General features: G+C 48.9%; 2 protein-coding genes across 4 annotated transcripts; one reads left to right on the plus strand and one right to left on the minus strand.

Annotated features, from left to right (window-relative positions):
* Positions 1–1,267: 1,267 nt before the first annotated feature.
* On the plus strand, positions 1,268–11,502 carry CLDN15 (claudin 15). Of its 2 annotated transcripts, none has more exons than XM_080679918.1 (5): positions 1,268–1,795; positions 4,576–4,740; positions 6,037–6,118; positions 6,201–6,317; positions 6,403–6,923. In XM_080679918.1, exons 1-5 carry the CDS (start codon positions 1,579–1,581, stop codon positions 6,527–6,529), a joined length of 708 nt encoding a protein of 235 aa, XP_080536044.1. In that variant the 5' UTR covers positions 1,268–1,578; the 3' UTR covers positions 6,530–6,923. The 2 variants fall into 2 exon arrangements, with proteins under 2 accessions (XP_080536044.1, XP_080536045.1); XM_080679919.1 differs by lacking the exon at positions 6,403–6,923 and adding an exon at positions 11,384–11,502 and having other exon boundaries at positions 1,405–1,795.
* A 2,467-nt stretch (positions 11,503–13,969) lies between these two features.
* ZNHIT1 (zinc finger HIT-type containing 1) lies at positions 13,970–20,086 on the minus strand. 2 transcript variants are annotated; one of them, XM_080679920.1, is made up of 5 exons: positions 19,985–20,086; positions 15,827–15,997; positions 15,298–15,377; positions 15,004–15,194; positions 13,970–14,908 (listed from the first exon to the last, which is right to left on the minus strand). In XM_080679920.1, the coding sequence occupies exons 1-5, from the start codon at positions 20,004–20,006 to the stop codon at positions 14,887–14,889; spliced, it is 486 nt and encodes a 161-aa protein (XP_080536046.1). In that variant the 5' UTR covers positions 20,007–20,086; the 3' UTR covers positions 13,970–14,886. The 2 variants fall into 2 exon arrangements, with proteins under 2 accessions (XP_080536046.1, XP_080536047.1); XM_080679921.1 differs by having other exon boundaries at positions 14,653–14,908; positions 15,004–15,173.
* Positions 20,087–20,305: the final 219 nt, after the last annotated feature.

Here is a 20,305-nt window from a genome sequence, read left to right on the forward strand (position 1 = left end):
GCCAGGCTCAGCTTGGGCCTGTCTTGCTTCACTGCATACCTCTCATTCCACAGCCAAGCCAACCCAGCTGGGGGATCGATTGGGTAGGAGGCTCCTGTGGGGAGCACAGAGGAGCCTGACACGGGAAGGAGGGGAATGGGAGTTTACACTTTGGTTCAGCGATGTGCTGTGTGATTGCCTGGGTGTAGGATCAGCCCCTTGGAGACTAAGCCCCAGCACACTTGCCAGAAGAGAACCAGGGCTGTCCTGCTGTGGCCTTGAAGCAGGAAATGAGACCGGCTACACCAGGACAGGTGCTCAGCTTGGGGTGGGAACCCAGAGGTTTCTAATCCATCATAATTAACAGAGCTGGTGACAGTTCTGATAACAATGAGCTGCTTAGATTAACCATGGGATCGCCTAAGCCTGAGATTCATCCCCCCTCTGGGACCCTTGGCAGCAAGATCAAGCTTGTTGCTGAGGATCAAAGACCAACCCACCAAATGGGGGAAAGCAACCCCTGATGGCTTCACCCTGGGTCTGCAGCACCGAAACCCAGGACAGTCAAGTATCGAGTAATTCATACGTGTGGGGAGCTTTGATCTGGTCACAATTCTTTTTTTTTTTTTTTAATATATTTTATTGATTTTTTACAGAGAGGAAGGGAGAGTGATAGAGAGCTAGAAATATCGATGACAGGGAAACATTGATCAGCTGCCTCCTGCACATCCCCTACTGGGGATGTGCCCACAAACCAAGGTACATGCCCTTGACCAGAATCAAACCTGAGACCTTTCAGTCTGCAGGGCGACGCTCTATCCACTGAGCCAAACTGGCTAGGGCTGGTCACAATTCTTATTACAACCTATGAGATGAGGAGGAGGAGCTTTAGTTCACAGAAGCAGAAATGAACTCATGGGGCTCCAGCTTTATTCTGTGTCTGGTTTCCCCCACAGACCCCGTTCCCTTCTTCAACAATCTTCCTGGAAGACTCAATGCCCCAACCCTTAGGTCTTTCAGTTTCCTGAATTGTTCTCACCAACACCAAGAGGTAGTGCCTCTGCTCCCTGTTTCTTCCCTGTTGAAGGCTGCCGTGCTTGTCCATGGTCATATTCTGCCTCTGTCTCTTCTTGTCCCTCTTATTCCATTCTCTGGCTCCTGATGAAAGCTGAGTCAGAGACACGCTTCCCCTTGGCTCCCAATGCCTCCCAAGGGGGCCCCTCCTTGGCTGCATCCGTTAGTCACTCCCCGGTAAGTCCCCCCCCACACCCTGTGGGGCGGGGAACCCAGGGCAGCCAGAGGCAGTGGACTTTTGGCCCGTTTCGTTTATTCCTTACATCTCATCAACATCTGCCACGGGCTCTTGGCTCATTCCTCTAACTGCTGACCTGCAGGGAAGCAGAAACCCAGAAAGAGAAGGAAGGCAGACACCTGGAGACAGACCTGAGGCCGAGGCTGCCGCTGGTCTTCCGCCCTTCCCCACTCTCTCTTCCCACCCTGCCCTAACACCTCTCCCTAGCCAACGCCCCTCAAAGTCCCCTGGGGCTCAGCCCTTCTCCCTCTGGGGCCGCAGGTGCCCCTCAGGGCCTGCGTCCCACCATGTCAGTGGCTGTGGAGACCTTTGGCTTCTTCATGGCAGCTGTGGGGCTGCTGATGCTGGGTGTGACTTTGCCAAACAGCTACTGGAGAGTGTCCACTGTGCATGGGAATGTCATCACTACCAACACCATCTTCGAGAACCTCTGGTACAGCTGCGCAACCGACTCCTTGGGAGTCCACAACTGCTGGGAGTTCCCGTCCATGCTGGCCCTCTCCGGTACAAGGTGGAGGGTGAAGGGAGCAGAGGGAGGGTGGGAGGTTGGAGAGAGCTCCGGGACTTTGGGTGCTGCCTGGGTCTGGACTTGGGTGCCATACAGATGAGAGAGGCCTGACCAAGCTCAGAGAACGGCTCCTGCAGAAGGGAGTGCTGGGGGTAGCCTCCTGTCTAGAACTGCAGCGGTGACCCGGTCACACGTGGCCCCCTGCCCTCATATGCCACTCTGTCTCAGTGGTTACAAGTGCAGGCACCAGGATTAGACTGCCAGGCCAGTGCCAGCTGTGTCGTAGCTCTGTGCCTTGCACAGGTGGTAAAATGAGCTTTATCTGACCCATCTGTAAAATGAGGATCATAATAGTCGTGGGGACTTTATGAAATAAAAGGTAAAAAATGTTAACATGATGTTAGCATCTATATGCACTCAAACAATTTTAGCATTGTAGTGTTGGAGTTTGGGGGTGAAGAGAAGGCCCCATCTTGGATTCTTGGGAGTTGAGACAATCTCAGTAGCCTCATCAGGCTTCCACTGAGACACCAATGCCGTGGCGAACCCTAAAGGACTGTTTTAGAGAGTCTTGAGTGTCTAATGTCAGCAGGTGAGAGGGTGTGCAAGTGTTTTCGGGTCTCCTGGGGGCGTATTTTTCAGTTCTTGGTGAGCGGGAGCCTACAGCTCTTTTGGCTGAGAAAGATTCTCCCTGGTAGCTGTAGCAGCTTCCTGCTTATCCTATGAGTAGCCCCCCATTATTCCCTAGGGGAGTCTCCCTTCAGTTGGCCCCATACCAAAAACCAAGAGGGGATGACCAGGAACCCTCTGCGGTGCCACTCCCGCAGCCTCACTGGGTTCTCCCGGAGCCTTCTCACTCTTGTAGGTCCCCTTCTGCAGGTGCTGGAGGTAGGGGAAGGAACAGAGGCCAACACTGGGCTAGAGCAGGGCTACACGAAATCCCCCAGGAATGTCAAAGATGCTCTGAGCAGTTAGGGGGTCCAGGTGGGTCTCTTGTGTCCCCAATATTCCCAGAATCTCCCAGAGCAGTTGCAGAGGCTTCATCCTTTCATCACTTTCTCTAGGACTTAACAAGGCAAGTGCTTCCCCCCGCCATCCCCCCCCCAAAAAAAAAACCCCAACAACTATGAAAGCTTGTATGAGCTGGGCTCGAAGCCCAGAATGCTGAGTGGCCAGAAGGGACACGGGAGGCAGCCAGCTCAGCAGCCCTGGTCATCCCACCTCACATACCTCCCAACCACACCGTGAGGAAGGGCCTTTGCTGTGAGCCTGCCTGCCCTTGAACTGCTGCTCTTGACCTGAGGGAGAGCATGAGTACGCATGAAAGATGAAGAGGCAAGAGCGGGCTTGGGGGAAGGGCAGAGTGCAGCTGCCCAGTGCTGAGGGGCATCTTGGTTCCGGGTGTGGTGCTGGGTACTTCACATGCACCATTTTAGGGCTGTTTACAATAGTTCTGCTATTGGGGTGTTAGTAACCTATTTTTAGAGAACTGGGGAAACTGCAGGGATAAGCATTAACGCACCCCGAGTCACACAGGTTGGAATCCTGACTTGTGTTTGAGTTCAGAGCTGGCTGACTTCCAAGGCTGGTTCTAGTCCTGAGGGGGGTCCTGTCATTTAGTCACCCCCAAGCTGTGCACCCCTAGCCTCCAGCCTTCCAGCCCATGCTCTCACGGGCCCTTTAATAATCTACCCTTTGTCTACCAGAGCTGGTCTACCAGGTGGAGGTGGGTAGATGGATGGGTGGGAGGGAATAGGATATGGGGTAGGTGAAGAGGGCGGGAACTCCAGAGGGAATGCTGGGAGTAAGAAAATGCTCCCAGAGAACTTTGTCCCTCCTCCCTACCCCCCAGCTCCACGCCACTAAACATCCTCTTGGCAGGGACCCAGCCTTTCCCCTTCAGCACTGATGGCACTGCCCCACCTGGGAAAGGAGTGCAAGGTCCTTGGGTGCTTGGCAACTATCAAAGTCAGGGGAGGGGGAAGGGGAGCCAGGAAGGAAGCCAGCCATTTCCTTCAGCTTTGAGAAAGGGGAAACTGAGGCACTGAAAGCACATGTGCAAAACTGACTTGGATTGGTCCTGGGCCCAGGAATCCCACCTCCCAGATTAGAAACTGTCCTGGACCCAGCGACCTATAGGCCACTGCTGCCCCCTACTGATCACTCAAGGAAGAAGCTCAGGTCAGGATGTCTGGCACAGTGCTAGGTACTAGGTGGGACCTGGAGAGAGGCAGGTGTGGGGAAGGGGCTGGGGTTATCCAGGTGTGGTTTCTACTATGCACAGCAGAGATTGGTGGTGATGTAGCAGAACAGTGGTTCTCAACTAGGCGATTTTGCCCCCCAGGGGTCATTTGACAGTCTACAAATTTCATTGTCCCCCTTGAGGAGACTACTGACATCTAGTGGTGGACGCCAAGGATGCTGCTGAACATCCTATAATGTGCAGGACCCCAGAACAAAGCATTATCCAGCCAAGTCAGTAGTGCCGAGGAGAAGCCCTATACGGAGGTATAGGTGCAGGTTCGGGGGAAGTGCACTGGGGCAGGTGGCAGGGCAGGAGCGGCTGAGACTCCTTGGGACTGAGGTGAGCTCCTGGGAAGGAGGACTGTGTGACCCCTCAGGGCTGGATGGACCCAAAGGGGAAGAAGAGGATTTGAGGACTTCTAGAGACTGAGGCCTGAGCATGGGCTGTAAGGGGCTGGCTGTCACTGAGGGGAGAGGAGATGGAGGGGCAAGCAGCTAGCTCAGGGACCCATGCTGTAACCCACCTTCCCAGGATACATCCAGGCCTGCCGGGCACTCATGATCACCGCCATCCTCCTGGGCTTCCTGGGCCTCTTCTTGGGCATGATGGGACTGCGCTGCACAAATATTGGGAGCTTGGTGCTCTCCAGGAAAGCCAAGCTGGCGGCCACTGCCGGGGCCCTATACATACTGGCTGGTAATTGAGGGAAGGTGATGGGTGGGCCCTGTGCTGTGGTGGGGGCTTGGGAGTAGCCCTTGGCAACAGACCCCAGGGGTCTGTCTTCTCCAGCTCCCACTCCTTCCCCTTTGCATTGATACCTGCCCTCCCAGGCTAAGCTCTTCCCTCTCTCCTTGCTCACCTCAGCTTCACCTGCACTCACCAAATCCCTTGGCTACAAATCAGTCCATTAGCAATGTTTCTTGAGCCCCCACAGCTAACTGAGGGGAAGGGAAGTGAAGAGAGAAGCCAGAGATGATTGAGGTTGTCAATCTGTGACTGAGAAGTTGACAATAATAGGAATGAAAGGAACTGTGGCTTTGGGAGAAAGGAATGAATTTGCCCAGCCTGTGAAACAAAGGGGGTGCATGTACTTCTGAAGCTCCGGAGAGCTGACTGTTAGAATGTAGATGTGAGCATCTCTACATCCTAGGAGAGAGCACAGGTGAGCAGATGGGATGAAAAGGAAAGGGGAAAAGGCTGAGGTCAGCCCCCCCGCCCCCAGGTGTGGTGTGGGAGAGATTCCAAAGGGGAAAGTGAGGGTCTGCCCTCCCAAGCTTTCAGCCTGGCTGGGAAGATCAGAGTCAGGGTATGTGTGTGTACAGACACACACATGGCACAGAAACAATACTGCATGACTGGCTATCCCTTTTCAGTTTGTAAAGCATACCTACACACATCACTTCATAAGCCTGTGAGGTAAGGAGGAATCTCGTCTGTCCTCCAGATGTGGAAATGAGCTTAGAAAGGTCAGGGGACTTACTGGAAGACAAGCCCCTAGCGAGTGGCAAGGCTGGTCCTGTAATCCAGGGATCTCACTGGCTTCAGGCTTTCACTGAGTGGCAAAGGCACATCACAGGCTGAGGGCTTTGGGAGGCCAAAGGACACAAGTGTCAGGACAGACAGGGCTAACTGGATAAGATTGCTTACAGCAGCTGGGCTTTCTAGGAAGGATAGGGCACAGTGCCAAGTGAGGACACTAAATGATCAAGATGCTAGAGGGCAGGGATGAACAAAGCTGGCCAGGGATGAGGAGGGGACAAGGGCTGGCTGAGGAGCAGAGTATGGTTTGGGTCTTGGGTTCTGGCTAGATGGAGAAGTTCACAATCAGCCCTAGAATGGTCATGAGCTGGGGAGAGGGAAGAAAGGGAGGGAATGAAATTTGCTCTTGGACTTGATAACCCCACAGCCTACTCTCTAGGCTGCTCCTGCCTGGCCCTCCCCCTAAGTTCCCTAGGGGCCTAGGGCTCCAGTGCAGTTCTCTCCCTGCCCTAGGTTGCTGCGGGATGGTGGCCATCACCTGGTATGCCTCCAACATCACCCGGGACTTCTTTGACCCCTTGTATCCAGGAACCAAGTGAGTGTGGGAGCCCCACCCTCAGGGGTGGAACTTGGGCATGTCCCTGAGCTAGCACTGCCCTGCGTTGTTTTGTCCCCAGGTATGAGCTGGGCCCCGCGCTCTACCTGGGCTGGAGCGCCTCCCTGCTGACCATCCTGGGCGGTGTTTGCCTCTGCTCCAACTGCTGCTGTGCTCCCGAAGAGGACCGCACCACCAGGTAAGGGAGGGTGAGCTGCTCGGGTGGGAGTAGGGGAGAACAGCGAGGGTTGCACCTCCTTCTGACCTGGCCCCTCCCTTGCCAGCACCCGGCTGCCCTACAAGGCCTCCACAGTGCAGTCCGCTGGCCCCGCTGCCCATGTGCGACCCGCAGCAGCCTCGTATGAAGACGACATCAGCTTCGGCAAATACGGGAAAAACGCTTATGTGTAGGAGGCCTGGCCTGTGGATCCTATTCCCTTCCCACTGTCCACAGTGGAAAGGGGTTCCTGGAGCCCCGGACAGCAGGAGCAGGCCCCTGCTTGGTATTACCACCTCAGAGGCAAGCCATGCCCCAGGGCCAAGCCACTCCCAGGACTCCACCTTGGGCCTGGAAGCCACACCTAGCTCAGGCTCCTCTCTCTAATCGGAGCTCTGCCCTGGCTACGCTTCCCTCCTCTGGCCAAGAAGCTGCCTCCTGAGGACTCACTTCGGACTCCTGAGACTGCACCTGACCCCTCTCTATCCTCCGAGTGGGGGGTCTGAGAGATTAGGCCGATGGGGATGCCCCAGAGTGCTTGCATTCTGTATAAATACATGCTTAAATAAATTTGTATTGTGAACTGTTCAGGGGCTGAGGGTGTCATGAAGCAACTGGCCAATCAAGAGTTGACTGGGGCAGCACCCAGAGTCATCTCAGTTCTCAGACACCAGACTGTCACCTGTCCCCCTCTCCATCACCTTTGGACTATCTAATCCAGCAAAACGAAGGCATGGTTGCAAGTGATTTCAAAAGTGTGGCACTCTTTTATTTTTTTGGTTAATCCACACTCGAAGATATATATATTTTTTTAATATATTTTATTGATTTTTTACAGAGAGGAAGGGAGAGAGATAGAGAGTTAGAAACATCGATGAGAGAGAAACATCTATCAGCTGCCTCCTGCACACCTCCTACTGGGGATGTGCCCGCAACCACGGTACATGCCCTTGACCGGAATCGAACCCGGGACCCTTCAGTCCGCAGGCCGACGCTCTATCCACTGAGCCAAACCGGTTTCGGCCGAAGATATTTTTTCCTTTGATTTTTTTTCTTTTTCAAGAGAGTGCAAGAGAAACATCGATGTGAGAGAGACACATCAATTGGTTGTCTCCCGCATGCACACTGACTGGGGTTGGGGATCAAGTCTGCAACTCAGATGCAGGCCCTTGACAGGAATCGAACCCAGAGACCCTTCAGTCCGTAGGCCGATGCTAACCCCTTGCCACACCAGCCAGGGCAAGAGTGTGGCATTCTTAAAATTACTGAACAGAGTCATCAGGGAGCAGATCGGGAGACCCAGCTCTAGGAAACTGGTCAGCCTGAGATAACAAGTCACTCGTTTACTTTCAACCTTTCTTCACAGCTGTACAGGATACAGATGGTCTAGAGCAGTTTCTTTACCCGGGCCTGAGAGTGGTTATCAGAAACTGACCAGCCCTTTGAAATTGTGTCAAATCAAGGGTCTGGTGCAGGTACATCTTTCTGGGAACGTTCAATAACTTCCAGAAAAGGCTCTGAACATCTGTTCACAGTCTTGCATATCAGTGGCATGTGTATGACTCCATGGTGTCCAGTTCAGACAGCACTGGGTCATGGGCAGGCTTGGCACAGGGTACTGAACAGCCTTGTTACCCACTTAAGACTGGAAAATGAGGCATTGAGAAAGAAGCTGAGCATCTAGTGAAAGATGATAGGGCCTTAACCTGGTGCCTTCCCTTGTAGCACTGACTATAGTGACCAGTCACTGGGGAGGTGGCCTGATCTCAGCCTTTTCTCGTTCCTTTTCATCCCATCTACGCACCTGTGCTCTCTCCTAGGATGTAGAGATGCTAACATCTACATTCTAACAGCTCTCCGGAGCTTCAGAAGTTCATGCACCCCGTTTCACAGGCAGGGCAAATTCATTCCTTTCTCCCAAAGCCACAGTTCCTTTCATTCCTATTATCGTCAACTTCTCAGTCACAGATTGACAACCTCAATCATCTCTGGCTTCTCCCTTCACTTCCCCTCCCCTCAGCTGCCAAATCCCATCAGTTTTCCCTCCAGTGTCTTTACATCCACCTACTTCTCTCCCTTCACTGCCTGGTCCTGGTCAGGCCCTCATTCTCACTTGCCCAGACTGGTCATAGGGTTTCCCTAATTGAGGTGGGTGTTTTTTTTTTAATGTTTTTATTGATTTTAGAGAGAGAAAGGGAGAGTGAGATAGAAACATCGATGAGAGAGGATCATTGATTGGCTGCCTCCTGCAGGGAATCTCACTCACAACCTGACCAGGAATCAAACCAGTGACCTTCTGGTGCATGGGTCGATGCTCAACCACTGAACCACACCAGCCGGGCCTGGAACATCATTTATTGTCCTGCCCTGGAAGTTCCCTGATGGCTCAGAAAAATGAAAAAGGACAATTAAGACCTGGACACACTGCCTGGCCCTAGCCCATCTTTTTTATCCCCACTTCTTATCCCCCTGTACAATTATGCAAGCTGGACTGTTCCACTAGCCTTGGACACACATTTGCATCAAAGCTTCCCACTGGGCTTCACCCAGAAACACTGGTGTTTTTTGAGTCCACAAAAAACTGTATATCTTACCCACTTCACTCTGCTTTTGGACAGGCCCCTGGCTAAGTCCAAAGCCCATAAGGGACTGCAGAGTGCAGACACCGGGAAGTGTGTTTTGTAGGGGCCTTTACTGTAACAATCTACCATGGCAAGTACCAGTTCACCTGACTTGCTTTTGTTAGCAAACCGATTGTAGTTTCCCTCTCTGGATGAGACACACATCTTTAAAAGGTTCTTACCATTCTGAAAGGCCATGAAAATCCACAGGGATGCCTGTATACCCACAGTGAAGGACAGAAGCCAATTGCAACTCCCGATGCTGCCACCAAGCACCTCCAACCCAAATTCTCCCTCTACCATCCCCCACAGCTTCTACCTCCTTTCCCACACTCCATCCTGCCTCTTCTCTCCTCCCCGTTACAGGAAAACTAGCCTTAGCTAGGTCTCACATTTGAGCATTTAATAAGTGCCTTAACATGATCACCAGGTTAGGTTTTATTTTATTTTATTTTTTAATATATTTTATTGATATTTTACAGAGAAGAAGGGAGAGGGATAGAGAGTTAGAAACATCGATGAGAGAGAAACATCGATCAGCTGCCTCCTGCACACCCCCCACTGGGGATGTGCCCGCAACCAAGGTACGTGCCCTTGACCGGAATCGAACCTGGGACCTTTCAGTCCGCAGGCTGACGCTCTATCCACTGAGCCAAACCGGTTTCGGCACCAGGTTAGGTTTTAATTTCTTTGTCAATCAGTCATAGTCACACGGCTATAAAGGGCTATCGACATGTTCTTTCCTAGAAGTTAGAGCATTAAGACATGACCCCTGCCCTAAAAAAAAACACACAAGATAGGAGCAAAGAGAAATGTAAACAGCTAGTTACCATATAATGGGCAAGATGTCAGGGTTACTCCAAAGAATCTTCAGTTTTTTAAGGAACTGGCTATGAAAATGCTCCACAACAAACTGCTTTAGGTCTTGGGCAATAAGGTCAATAGCTATCATTTTCTGAGTACTTTCTAGATGCCAGACGCTGGGCTAGGTGCACTGCCTCACTTAATCCTCACAATATCTGGGAGGTGGCTATGCAGTCAGAAAGGTAAAGTGACCTACCCAAGCTACACAATCAGTAAGTAGTAGGACCAAGATTTGTCCAAGACTGAAGACACACCTGGCCTGCTTCCCAGAAATCCTGGCTCTCCAAACTTATTCACATCAATCAGAGTCAGTACTCACTGAGGTCTTTAGCTATGAGCCCCCCAAGCCTCTAGCCTTCCAGATCATAGCATTAACCTCTTCTGCTCCTGTGTGCCCAGGCAGGGACTGTGGGGCTCCATCAAACCCTGGCTTTAGCCACCAGAAGCTTTTGGCATAGTGTAGATTTCCCAAAGGTCTGGGTGCCTCCTAAGGTGGGGAACAAGTTTCCACTAATAGACAGGATGCTGGCAAAAGTTGGTCAAAGCTTTTCTTGAGGAGCTATGGTTTTAAATGGGGGTCTGGAGACCCTTCCTCAAGAATGTCAGTGGATGACTTGTAGAAACAATCCATGTCAGAGCAAGGGAGGGCCTTGGGGTCTGGCTCTGTCCTATCAAGGTCAGTTGGGTTAGGCTGAATGTGTCAGTGAGCAGACAAATCTCACACCAAGCAGAACCTATGTGATTGTTTTTAGAACAACAAAATATGAAATAAGGTCAGCGAACTTAAGAAATAAACCAAAGAGATTGTGCTGACTCAGTGGAAATCTGACAGGAATTCCAAGGCAGGTGGAACACAGCAAAGCACAGGTGGTGATTCACTGCAAGGAAATCGTCTTTTCTTCTGGTTTCTTTCTTGAGTGTACTTCTTGGTGGAGCGGAAAAAAAAAGATTAGGACCCAGGAAAGTTTCTCTTCCTGGGAGAGACAATAAACCTAAGCCAGGAGTTAGCAGTCAGCAAGCTGGATTCGTGATGTCCCAATTACGATTGTATTGCATAACAAACCATCCCAAGACTCAATGGCATAAACTTGTTACACACACGGATTCTGAGGTCAGGAATTTAGACAGGGTCCATCAGAGATGCCTAGTGCTTGTTCCATGATGTTGAGGACAAAGCTAGGAAGACTCAAATGGCTGAGGCTGCCGTGGTGCCTTGGCTGAAGTCATCAGGAAGCATCTTCACTCCTATGATGGAAGCCTGGGCTGGGATGGCTTGAAGGCCTGTCAACTGGACCTGTCACCAGGAGCACCTGCACGTGCCTCTCCATGTAGCCTGGGCTTCCTCAGAGCATGGTGGCTTCAGAACAGTTGGATTTCTTACATGGTGACTGAGGGTTCCAAAAGCAAATGTCCTAGACCTACATGATCCTATTAACCAATGTCACCTCAATAAATTTAATTAAAAAAACAAAAAAAAGTGTCCTAGGAACATGGCAGAAGGTACACTGCTTTTACACCTAGCCTTGCACGTCATATGGTTTCACTTCTGCCACTCTCTCCTAGGTGAAGCAGTCATAAGCCTACCCAGATCCCAGAGGAAGGGGATAAAGACCCCACCTTCAATGGAAGAATAGTAAAAAAATTTACAGCCATCAATGACGTAAAAACACCACATTTAGGACTGAATGACTATAAACCCTGTTTTCACCACCATTCAACACAAAGCTGTCACCAACACCTCTTGCCCAACTGCAAGTCTCCAGAGAAAGGGCAAGTAGTTCCTCAGGAAGACACCAGGAACATCTGAGCCAGCCCCAAGAAAGTCCTCCGAAATGGGGAGAAGAGACTAAAAAGGTGCTTAACTCTGACTTTGCTGGATATCATTAATATTTTATTGAGGTCATATGTTCAACAAATACTTTTTAAGCACCTGCTTGGTTATGTTCCAACAGAGTCTGGGCAACTAGAGCCACTTCTAGATAGCAGCTCTTCCATTGTAGATGGCTGGTTCTCCCAGTGATGCCAATCAAAGCTCAACTACAATAAGACTGTACACACAGCCCACACAGGGGCACACCTAGAATGCCCAGCTCCGATGACTGGGAAGGCTGAGCCACCTATTACACAAGGCCACTCTACCAATTCCAAGAAACATAACAGCTCTACCTAATATACTGAAACAAACAAAGGGAAGCAGCCAAAATGCAGAGACAAAGACACATGTTACAAATGAAAGAAATGGAAGCAAGCAAGCTATTGGATACAGAGTTCATGACAATGGTTATAAGATTACTCAAGGATCTTAATGGAGCTTCAAGGGACTTAAAGAGAGTTTCAAGGAACTTAGTGGGACTTTCAAGGATCTTAGTGAGAATGTCAAAGACATTAAAAAAGACCCGAGCTGGTTTGGCTCAGTGGATAGAGTGTCAGCCTGCGGACTGAAGGGTCCCAGGTTCAATTCCGGTCAAGGGCATGTACCTCAGTTGCAGGTTCCCAGCCCTAGTTGGGGGCGTGCGGGAGGCAATCAATCAATGTGTCTCTCTCACATCAGTGTTTCTCTCTGTCTCTCCCTCTCCCTGCCACTCTCTCTAAAAAAAAAAAAAAAAAAAAATCAATGGAAAAAATACCCTCAGGTGAGGATAAAATAAAAAAAAGACCAGTCAGAAACTAAGCATACACTAACTGAAATAAAGAATCATTTACAGTCCTCACTGGTGTGGCTCAGTAGATAGAGCATCGGCCTGCGGACTCAAGAGTCCCGTGTTCGATTCCGGTCAAGGGCATGTACCTTGGTTGGGGGCACATCTCCAGTGGGGGGTGTACAGGAGGCAGCTGATAGATGTTTCTAGCTCTCTGTTCCTCTCCCTTCCTCTCTGTAAAAAATCAATAAAATATATTTTAAAAAGAAAAAAGAATCATTTACAGGGGATTCAACATAAAATAGAGGATTCTGAGAATCAAATCAAGGATTTGGAATACGAGGAAGCAAAAAACACCCAATCAGAAGAGCAAAAAGAATCACAAAATATGAAGATAGTGTAAAGAGCCTCTGCAACAACTTCAAGCATACCAACATTCGCATTATGGAAGAGCAAGGTATTGAAAACCTATTTAAAGAAATTAATGACAGAAAACTTCCCCTACCTGGTGAAAGAAATAGACTTACAAGTCCAGGAAACGCAGAGAATCCCAAACAAGAGGACTCTAAAGAGGCCCACACCAAGACACATCATAATTAAAATGCCAAGAGTTAAAGACAAAGAGAAAATCTTAAAGCAGCAAGAGAAAAGCAGTTAGTTACTTACAAGGGAGTGCCCATATGACTATTAACTGATTTCTCAACAGAAACGTTGCAGGCCAAAAGGAAGTGGCAAGAAATATTCAAAGTAATGAATAGCAAGGACCTACAACCAAGATTACTCTACCCAGCAAAGCTATCATTTAGAATTGAAGGTCAGATAAAGAGCTTCACAGATAAGAAAAAGCTAAAGGAGTTCATCACCACCAAATCAGTAATACACGAATTGTTAAAGCCTATTCTTTAAGAAGAGGAAGAAGAAGAAAAAAAGGTAAAAAATATGAATAATAAAATGGCAATAAATACATATTTATCAACATTTAAATCTAAAAATCAAAATAAACAAACAAGAAATCTAATGAACAAAATAAACTGATGAATAAAATAGAATCAGAGGCATGGAAACATGGAGCAGAGTGATGATTCTCAGAGGGAAGAGAAGTGGGGGTGGGAAGAGATTAACCAAAGATCTTATATGCATACTACAGGCCCGGTGCATGAAATTCGTGAACAGGAGGGGGTGGTGTCCCTCAGCCCAGCCTACACCCTCTCGCAATCCGGGACCCCTCGGGGGATGTCCAATTGCCAGTTTAGGCCCGATCCCACAAGGGATCCTTGCGGGATCGGGCCTAAACCAACAGTCGGACATCTCTCTCACAATCTGGGACCGCTGGCTCCTAACCACTCTGCCTGCCTGCCTGATGGCCCCTAACTGCTTGCCTGCCTGCCTGATTGCCCCTAACCACTCGCCTGCCTGCCTGTCTGATCGCCCCTAACTTCTCGCCTGCCTGCCTGCCTGATCACCCCTAACCTCAGCACCCGGAAGGCCATTCGGCTGTCTGGTCTAATTAGCATATTATGCTTTTATTATTATAGATATGCATTACCCATGAACACAGACAATAGGGTGGTAGGAGGCCTGGGGCAGAACAGGAACCAGTTGAGGGGGGTAATGGGGAAAAAGGGAGGGACATCTGTAATATTCTCAATAAAAATGATTTTAAAAATATAAAAGGATTATTATTTCCTTAAAAAAAAAAAAAAAAAAAGAACACACTTAGAAGAGGTGTGGGTGGAAGAAGCTCTAGTACCACCCAAGAGTTATAACATGCAGGGACCCCAAGAACAGGAGCCTCTACACCATGAATTCCTCCATGCCTCCCAGAAACTTCTGGGTTTGCTCTGCTAATAAGTTCACATACCACAGCCCCTGATAATAAGAGCTTCCTCAGGACAACTGTTTCCTCAGACTGGCCATTCCTGGGGCCTTGCTGTATTCAAAAATCATTCAGAAGAACTAGAAAAACAAAAAGCAAAAACAAATTAACTAAATCAATAACCAAAAATGTGACATAAAGAAGCAGCCAAGAAATGCAGAGACATGAAGAATGGGACAAAATCTTTCATGGTCAGGGACCTAGAGGGGCAGAGAGTAGGAGCAGTGATTGACAGGTAGGAAAAAAAAGACAGAGTAGTGAGTAGGAGAAACGGATGACCGATCACCCTCACCCCCGAAATACTATGTGACCAAAAGGCAGGTGCCTCCTCACATAAGACCTTTTATTATGATAGTACCCTGGGGGGTGGCCCACTTCCCTGCCACATCCCTGGGAGTAAGACTGGTCTTCTCTGGAGGATAAGACACAAGGTTTGTTGGGTGAGTGAATAGTTCCTCTCTTGGTCCAGAGGAGCACCTTTCATTTCCGTGATGTCCTTTCTGAGGACAGGTTGATGCATAGAGGGCCTTCCTCTCCAGGGACACCCAGGCTCACACCGTCCATTTCAGGCATCTACAGGCAGAGAAGCCCAGGATGAGGAGAGGGTCTGGGAGGCTGTGGGGTGTAGGAGGAAAAGGGTGTGGACCTGGAGCACATTCTAAGCTAACCTGGTTTCCTGATGGGTGCCCAGACAGCGCACAGTGCAGTACCGGGCGCCACAGCTGACACAGGTGTATGGAGAGGGGAAGCCGCATACAGCACAGAAGGGGCGCTGGGGCCGGGATGGGGGTCCCGCACAAGCTGTCAGGTAGTTGGGGCCTTCGGCCACACTCAGGTTCTGCAGATATAAGGGGGCAGACTACACAACTCCTCCACCCTCATAGCAAACACCCGCCAGGGACAGGAATCTCTATGGGCTCAGCCCTTCTCTGTGGGTTCCTCCCCACCAGCTCCTCTCTCACCTGCTCCTCTAGTAAGGCCTGAAAGTTTTTCCGGAAGCGAAGTTTAAAATGATCACCTCGAGTTTTCTTCTTTTTCTTTCCTAGAGGTCAAGAGAAATGAGTTACTTGGCACGTTCCAAGAAATGCACCATCTTTCCCTGCCCCATTATTCCTAGTGTCCTCATGTCCATTCCCTACTCACATACCCACCTGGGCTCTCAGTAGGGCTCTGTCTACCATCTTTTTCCCTTCCCCCAACTTCTCCAATCCCAGCCGTTCTTCATCTCTACACTCCCTAAATCTAAGACTTTATATTGGAAGGGAGTTCAGAGCTCACCTACTCCATTGTCTTTATTCTACATACACAAGAGGAAACTAAGGCACAGAATGGGGAGAGTGACTTGGTCAAAGTCACAGGAGCCAGTTCCTGGCAGAGCCAGAGGAGCTCCTGGGTCATCTGCCCCCCAGCCCAATGTCCTTCCACAACCCTAATCTAGGCAGACTCTTTCCCCTTCCTTTAGCCATGTGTCCCCAGTCCCACCCGCCTCACCAGTGTCTGCATCATCATCAAACTGAGGCAGTCTCTTGCCAAGCTGGGGGAGTCCTGCGTGGGGGTCATCCTGGAAGTTGTCATTCTCCAAGGCCTCAAGCTGCCTGTTGATACGGCGCTGCCGGGCAGCCCTGTCCAGTACCCGCCGCTGTCCAGGGTCCTGGGAGCGAACTACATGGGGCAAAACCAGAAGAGTTATGGGGGGTGAGGCACACAGAGAAGAGAGAAGCTGAGGTAACCCAGGCTCTGGGCAGTGTGTGGATGATATCCATGGGGTGTGGAGTCACAGTTCTCTGATCTCATCCTAGTCACTGAGTCCTTGGCCCCTATATCATCTACCAATACAGTAGTGCCCCCTTATCTGAGATTTCATTTTCTGCAGTTTTAGTTACCTGAGGTCAACTGTGATCTGAAAATGTTAACTTGAAATAAACAATTCATAAGTCTTAAATTGCACACTGTTCTAGCTCTAGTACCACATAAGAGTTACAGCATCCAGGGCCACCAAAAACAGGAGCCTATGATGAAATCTCATGCCAACCACTCCTTTCTGTGAATCATCTCTTTTCCAAGTATCCAGGCTGTATACACTACCTGCCCGTTAACCACTAAGTAGCCATGTCAGTTATCAGATCAATTGTTGTGGTATCAAAATGCTTGTGTTTAAGTAACCCTTATTTTACTTAATAATGGCCCCAAAACACTACAAGAGTAGTGATGTCAAGTATATGCCAAAGAGAAGCTGTAAAATATATATACGTATAGGAAAAAACATATGTATAGGATTCAATACTGTCCGCAATTTCAGGCTCCACTGGGGGTCTTGCAAGCCCCTCTGGTTTGCTTCCTTCCCAGCTAGTTAAGTCTGCCATTTCAGTCACTCATGCTTGTTTTCTATGTCTTTGGCCGCAACCTTTCCTCCCAATCCCAGAGGATACAATCAAAGAAATGCTGGCAGAAATCACACAACCGTGCTGACGAGAACACTGTAAATTCAGGGCTTCCAGGCTCCGTTGGTACCTTAATGCACCTGGCCTTCATGCAATTTCATTTCCTACCTCAAAGGAAATGGGCCACTGACACACAGGGACACTCATCTTTTAGCCCACCCTCAGTCATAATTGCTTGGGCACCCCCCACCAAGTCTCACTGCTAAACCCAGTTCTTCACCTGCAGCTGAGTCCTCCCCTCCCTCTTGTATGTTCAACCTCTCCTCCTCAACTGGTACTTTCCCTTCATGGAAAAACCTACTAAACTCTCTCATGTCTACCCAACTTCACAGCTACTCCTCTTTGACAGTGGTCCATGTGATGCTCCATTTCTTCATCTCCCATCCAGCCCTCAACCCCAGCAACTGGCTGGATTTTTATGAAAACCACTCATACTCAGGACACTGGTGACCTCCTCGGGCCAAGTCCAGGATGCATTTTACCTGAGTTCTCTACACTCTGAGACTGTGTTTTCCATCTCCCTTGCACTGAAAGAGTCCCTTCAGAGGCTTCTTTAACATGACTCCAGGTTTTCCTTCCATATCTGGCTATGCTTCTGTTTCTGTCCCTGTTATCTTTCTCAGTTTATAAACTCTTCCTGAGATTTTTAATCCAAACACAAGGCTCTCTCACCCACAAGCAAATGACTCCAAAAGTGATTTTCTCAATCCAAAACATTCTCTTGAGCTCCAAAACTGACTATTCAAATGGCTGCAGATTACCTGCTGACTCCATTGATAATGCAACTCAAATTCAAAAATCTTCCCCCCCAAGTCTGCTTCTCCTCCTGTAGACTTTAAGTGAATGAAACCATCTACATAGACATCCAAACCAAAAATCTAGGATTATTTTAAAGCTCTCTCTTCATTACCATATCAGCTGTTCACCACGAAATATCTCTTTATTCATTAAACAAATATTTATTGAGGGTCTATAACTATAATAATAGCATCAGTGCCAGTGACTAACACTGGGCATGAACAATGAGCCATGCACTATATTAAGCTCTATATAAATGGAATCCTTTAACCCTTACAACAATCCTATGGAAAAGGTATCATTATTATCCCCAGCTTACTGAACTTTGCATAGCTGGTAAGTGGCTGGGTCAGAATTCAAATGCCAAACTGCCCAGCATCAGAAAATATGCTCTTGATCACTGCACTATTCTGCCTCCCTTCCAAGTGCCAGGTTGTGCCCTAGGCTCTTGGAATACAACCAGGGCCTATAGTCTAGTGGGGAATACAAATGATAAAACAAGAGTAGTAAAGTATAGTATATGCTAGTATAGGGAAGTACAAAATGCTACAGAGCGCATGACAGAAACACTTAGCCTGGCCTTGGAGTAGTCAGGAAAATTTTCCAGAGGAAAGTATACCCAGGTTGAGGCCTGATTGATGAAGAGAATTTAACTTGGTTGGGAGAGAAGGGAGGGTGTCTCAGGCCTTGGAACCAGCATGAGAGAAGGCCTGGATGGGAGACTGTGGTGCCTTCAATAAATTAAAAGTTCTGTATGGCTGGTATAAAAGTGTGTGTGGGAGGGAGGGAAGGTATGAAGTCATGCAGACCATTAAGAATCTTTCTTTTAAGTATCCATAAAAATTTGGATTTGAGGATTCTATGGTGAGGGTGATAGAAATACAGTGAGGAGTTTTAAGGAAGGAGTGACGCTCGGCTGGGGTGGCTCAGTAGTTGAGTGTCAACTATGAACCAAGAGGTCGCTGGTTGGATTCCCAGTCAGGGCACATGCTCGGATTGCCAGCTGATGCCCAGCAGGGGCGTGCAGGAAGCAGCCGATGGATGATGTTTCTCATGTATGTTTCTATCTCTGTATTCCCCCTCCTTCCCCCACCTCTAAAAAACAAACAACAACAAAAAAACACTTTTTTTTTTTTTAAAGAAAGGAGTGACATGACTGGATTTATTACGAGTCAATCTAGAGGTATTCCGACTCTCATCTCTTTTTATCTCGACCACTTAATGGCTTCCTAACTGGCCTTCCAGCCTCTAGACCTGTGCTATACAATCAAGTAACCACTAGTCACATGTGGTTATTTAAAGTCAGATGTAGCCGAAACCGGTTTGGCTCAGTGGATAGAGCGTCGGCCTGTGGACTGAAGGGTCCCGGGTTCGATTCCGGTCAAGGGCACGTGCCTTGGTTGCAGGCACATCCCCGGTGGGGGGTGTGCAGGAGGCAGCTGATTGATGTTTCTCTCTCATCGATGTTTCTGACTCTCTATCCCTCTCCCTTCCTCTCTGTAAAATATCAATAAAATATATTTAAAAAAAAATAAAGTCAGATGTAGATTAAGATGAAATAAAAATTTAAATTCAGTTCCTCGATTGTACTAACCACATTTCAAGTGCTCAACAGACACATGTAGCTAATGGCTGCCATGATGAACAGTGCTGATTAAAAGCATTCCCATCATCCCCCAAAATTCTACTGGACAGTGCTTCTCTAGTCCCACCCCCCCCAATCCATCCTCTGCACTGAAGCCAGAACTGCCTTTCTAAAAGATAAATTTGTTTCGGTCACTCCCTAGTTTAAATGCCTTGGATGTTTCTCTACTGCTCTGAGTTAAAATTCATTGGCAGTGTATATAATGTCTTTCAAGTGTGCCTTTCCCTAGCCCTCCAGCCTCTTTTACTATGCCTCTGCAAACCCCGAACTGTGAACTTGGCTTCCTAAGCAACTTGATTTTCTTGCTTTCTTGCCTTTGCAAGTGTGGTTCCTGCTGCCGGGAATGAGCCCACACGCACCTGCACGGAGCGAAATCTAACGAGGCTTTCAAGCGTTCTCTTCCACTCCAATCCTCCACAGTCCCCTCCTTTCCAGAAGTTGGGTTGGGTGCCACCCCTTCATGCGCCCAGGCGCTGTACATCCCTCTGCCATAGCACGTACAAAGTGCAATGGTAGGTCTGCACATCTGTGCTCCTCCCAAAAAGCCAGTTCTAGGAAAATAAGGACCTTTTTTCCTTTCTCCACCCCCAGAGTCCCACTGGGAACAGGCATCAATAAAATGTGAATGGATGATGTGGGGGAGCCCCGATGCCAGGACCCGAGGACCGGGGAAAGGATTTGAGACTAATAATTAGGTGAGAAAAATCTTAGGCCAGGTTCGGATTTGAGAGAAGGAAGGAAGCAAACCCCCGGGGGCTCACATACCCGAAGTTTTCTTCTCCACCATTTCCACAACACAGCTGACAGAAGAACCTGTTACGCACGCGTGCTAAACCAGCCGCTTTACTAAGGGCACATCACTTCCGGCGACGTGTGCTTCTACGCGTGCGCAATATTACGCCTTGACTAATTACGTGATGTTCCCTTGGAGATGAGCACGCTTTCTGCCATATTTTATAGGGGCAAAAGTACTTCCGGCCTCAGTGTAGCTTTGTATTTTGTGGGAACCCTGAAATGGGTCATTTTAAAGATGTGGTGCAAGTGGTCTTTCGAGAAACACCATTTTCCTTTGGTCCTTCTTTACAT

Source organism: Plecotus auritus (genome assembly GCF_963455305.1).
Source record: "Plecotus auritus genome assembly, chromosome: 7".
In the NCBI taxonomy this organism is placed as follows: domain Eukaryota; kingdom Metazoa; phylum Chordata; class Mammalia; order Chiroptera; family Vespertilionidae; genus Plecotus; species Plecotus auritus.

Coding starts and splice junctions, on each gene's coding strand:
- CLDN15 (XM_080679918.1), top strand. CDS start 1,579: ATGTCAGTGGCTGTGGAGACCTTTGGCTTCTTCATGGCAGCTGTGGGG. Junction 1,796..4,575: donor GTCCATGCTGGCCCTCTCCG/GTACAAGGTGGA, acceptor CCACCTTCCCAG/GATACATCCAGGCCTGCCGG. Junction 6,119..6,200: donor CCCTTGTATCCAGGAACCAA/GTGAGTGTGGGA, acceptor TTTTGTCCCCAG/GTATGAGCTGGGCCCCGCGC.
- ZNHIT1 (XM_080679920.1), bottom strand. CDS start 20,006: ATGGTGGAGAAGAAAACTTCGG. Junction 15,998..19,984: donor GGTGGAGAAGAAAACTTCGG/GTATGTGAGCCC, acceptor TGCCCCATGTAG/TTCGCTCCCAGGACCCTGGA. Junction 15,195..15,297: donor AGGCCTTACTAGAGGAGCAG/GTGAGAGAGGAG, acceptor GGAGTTGTGTAG/TCTGCCCCCTTATATCTGCA.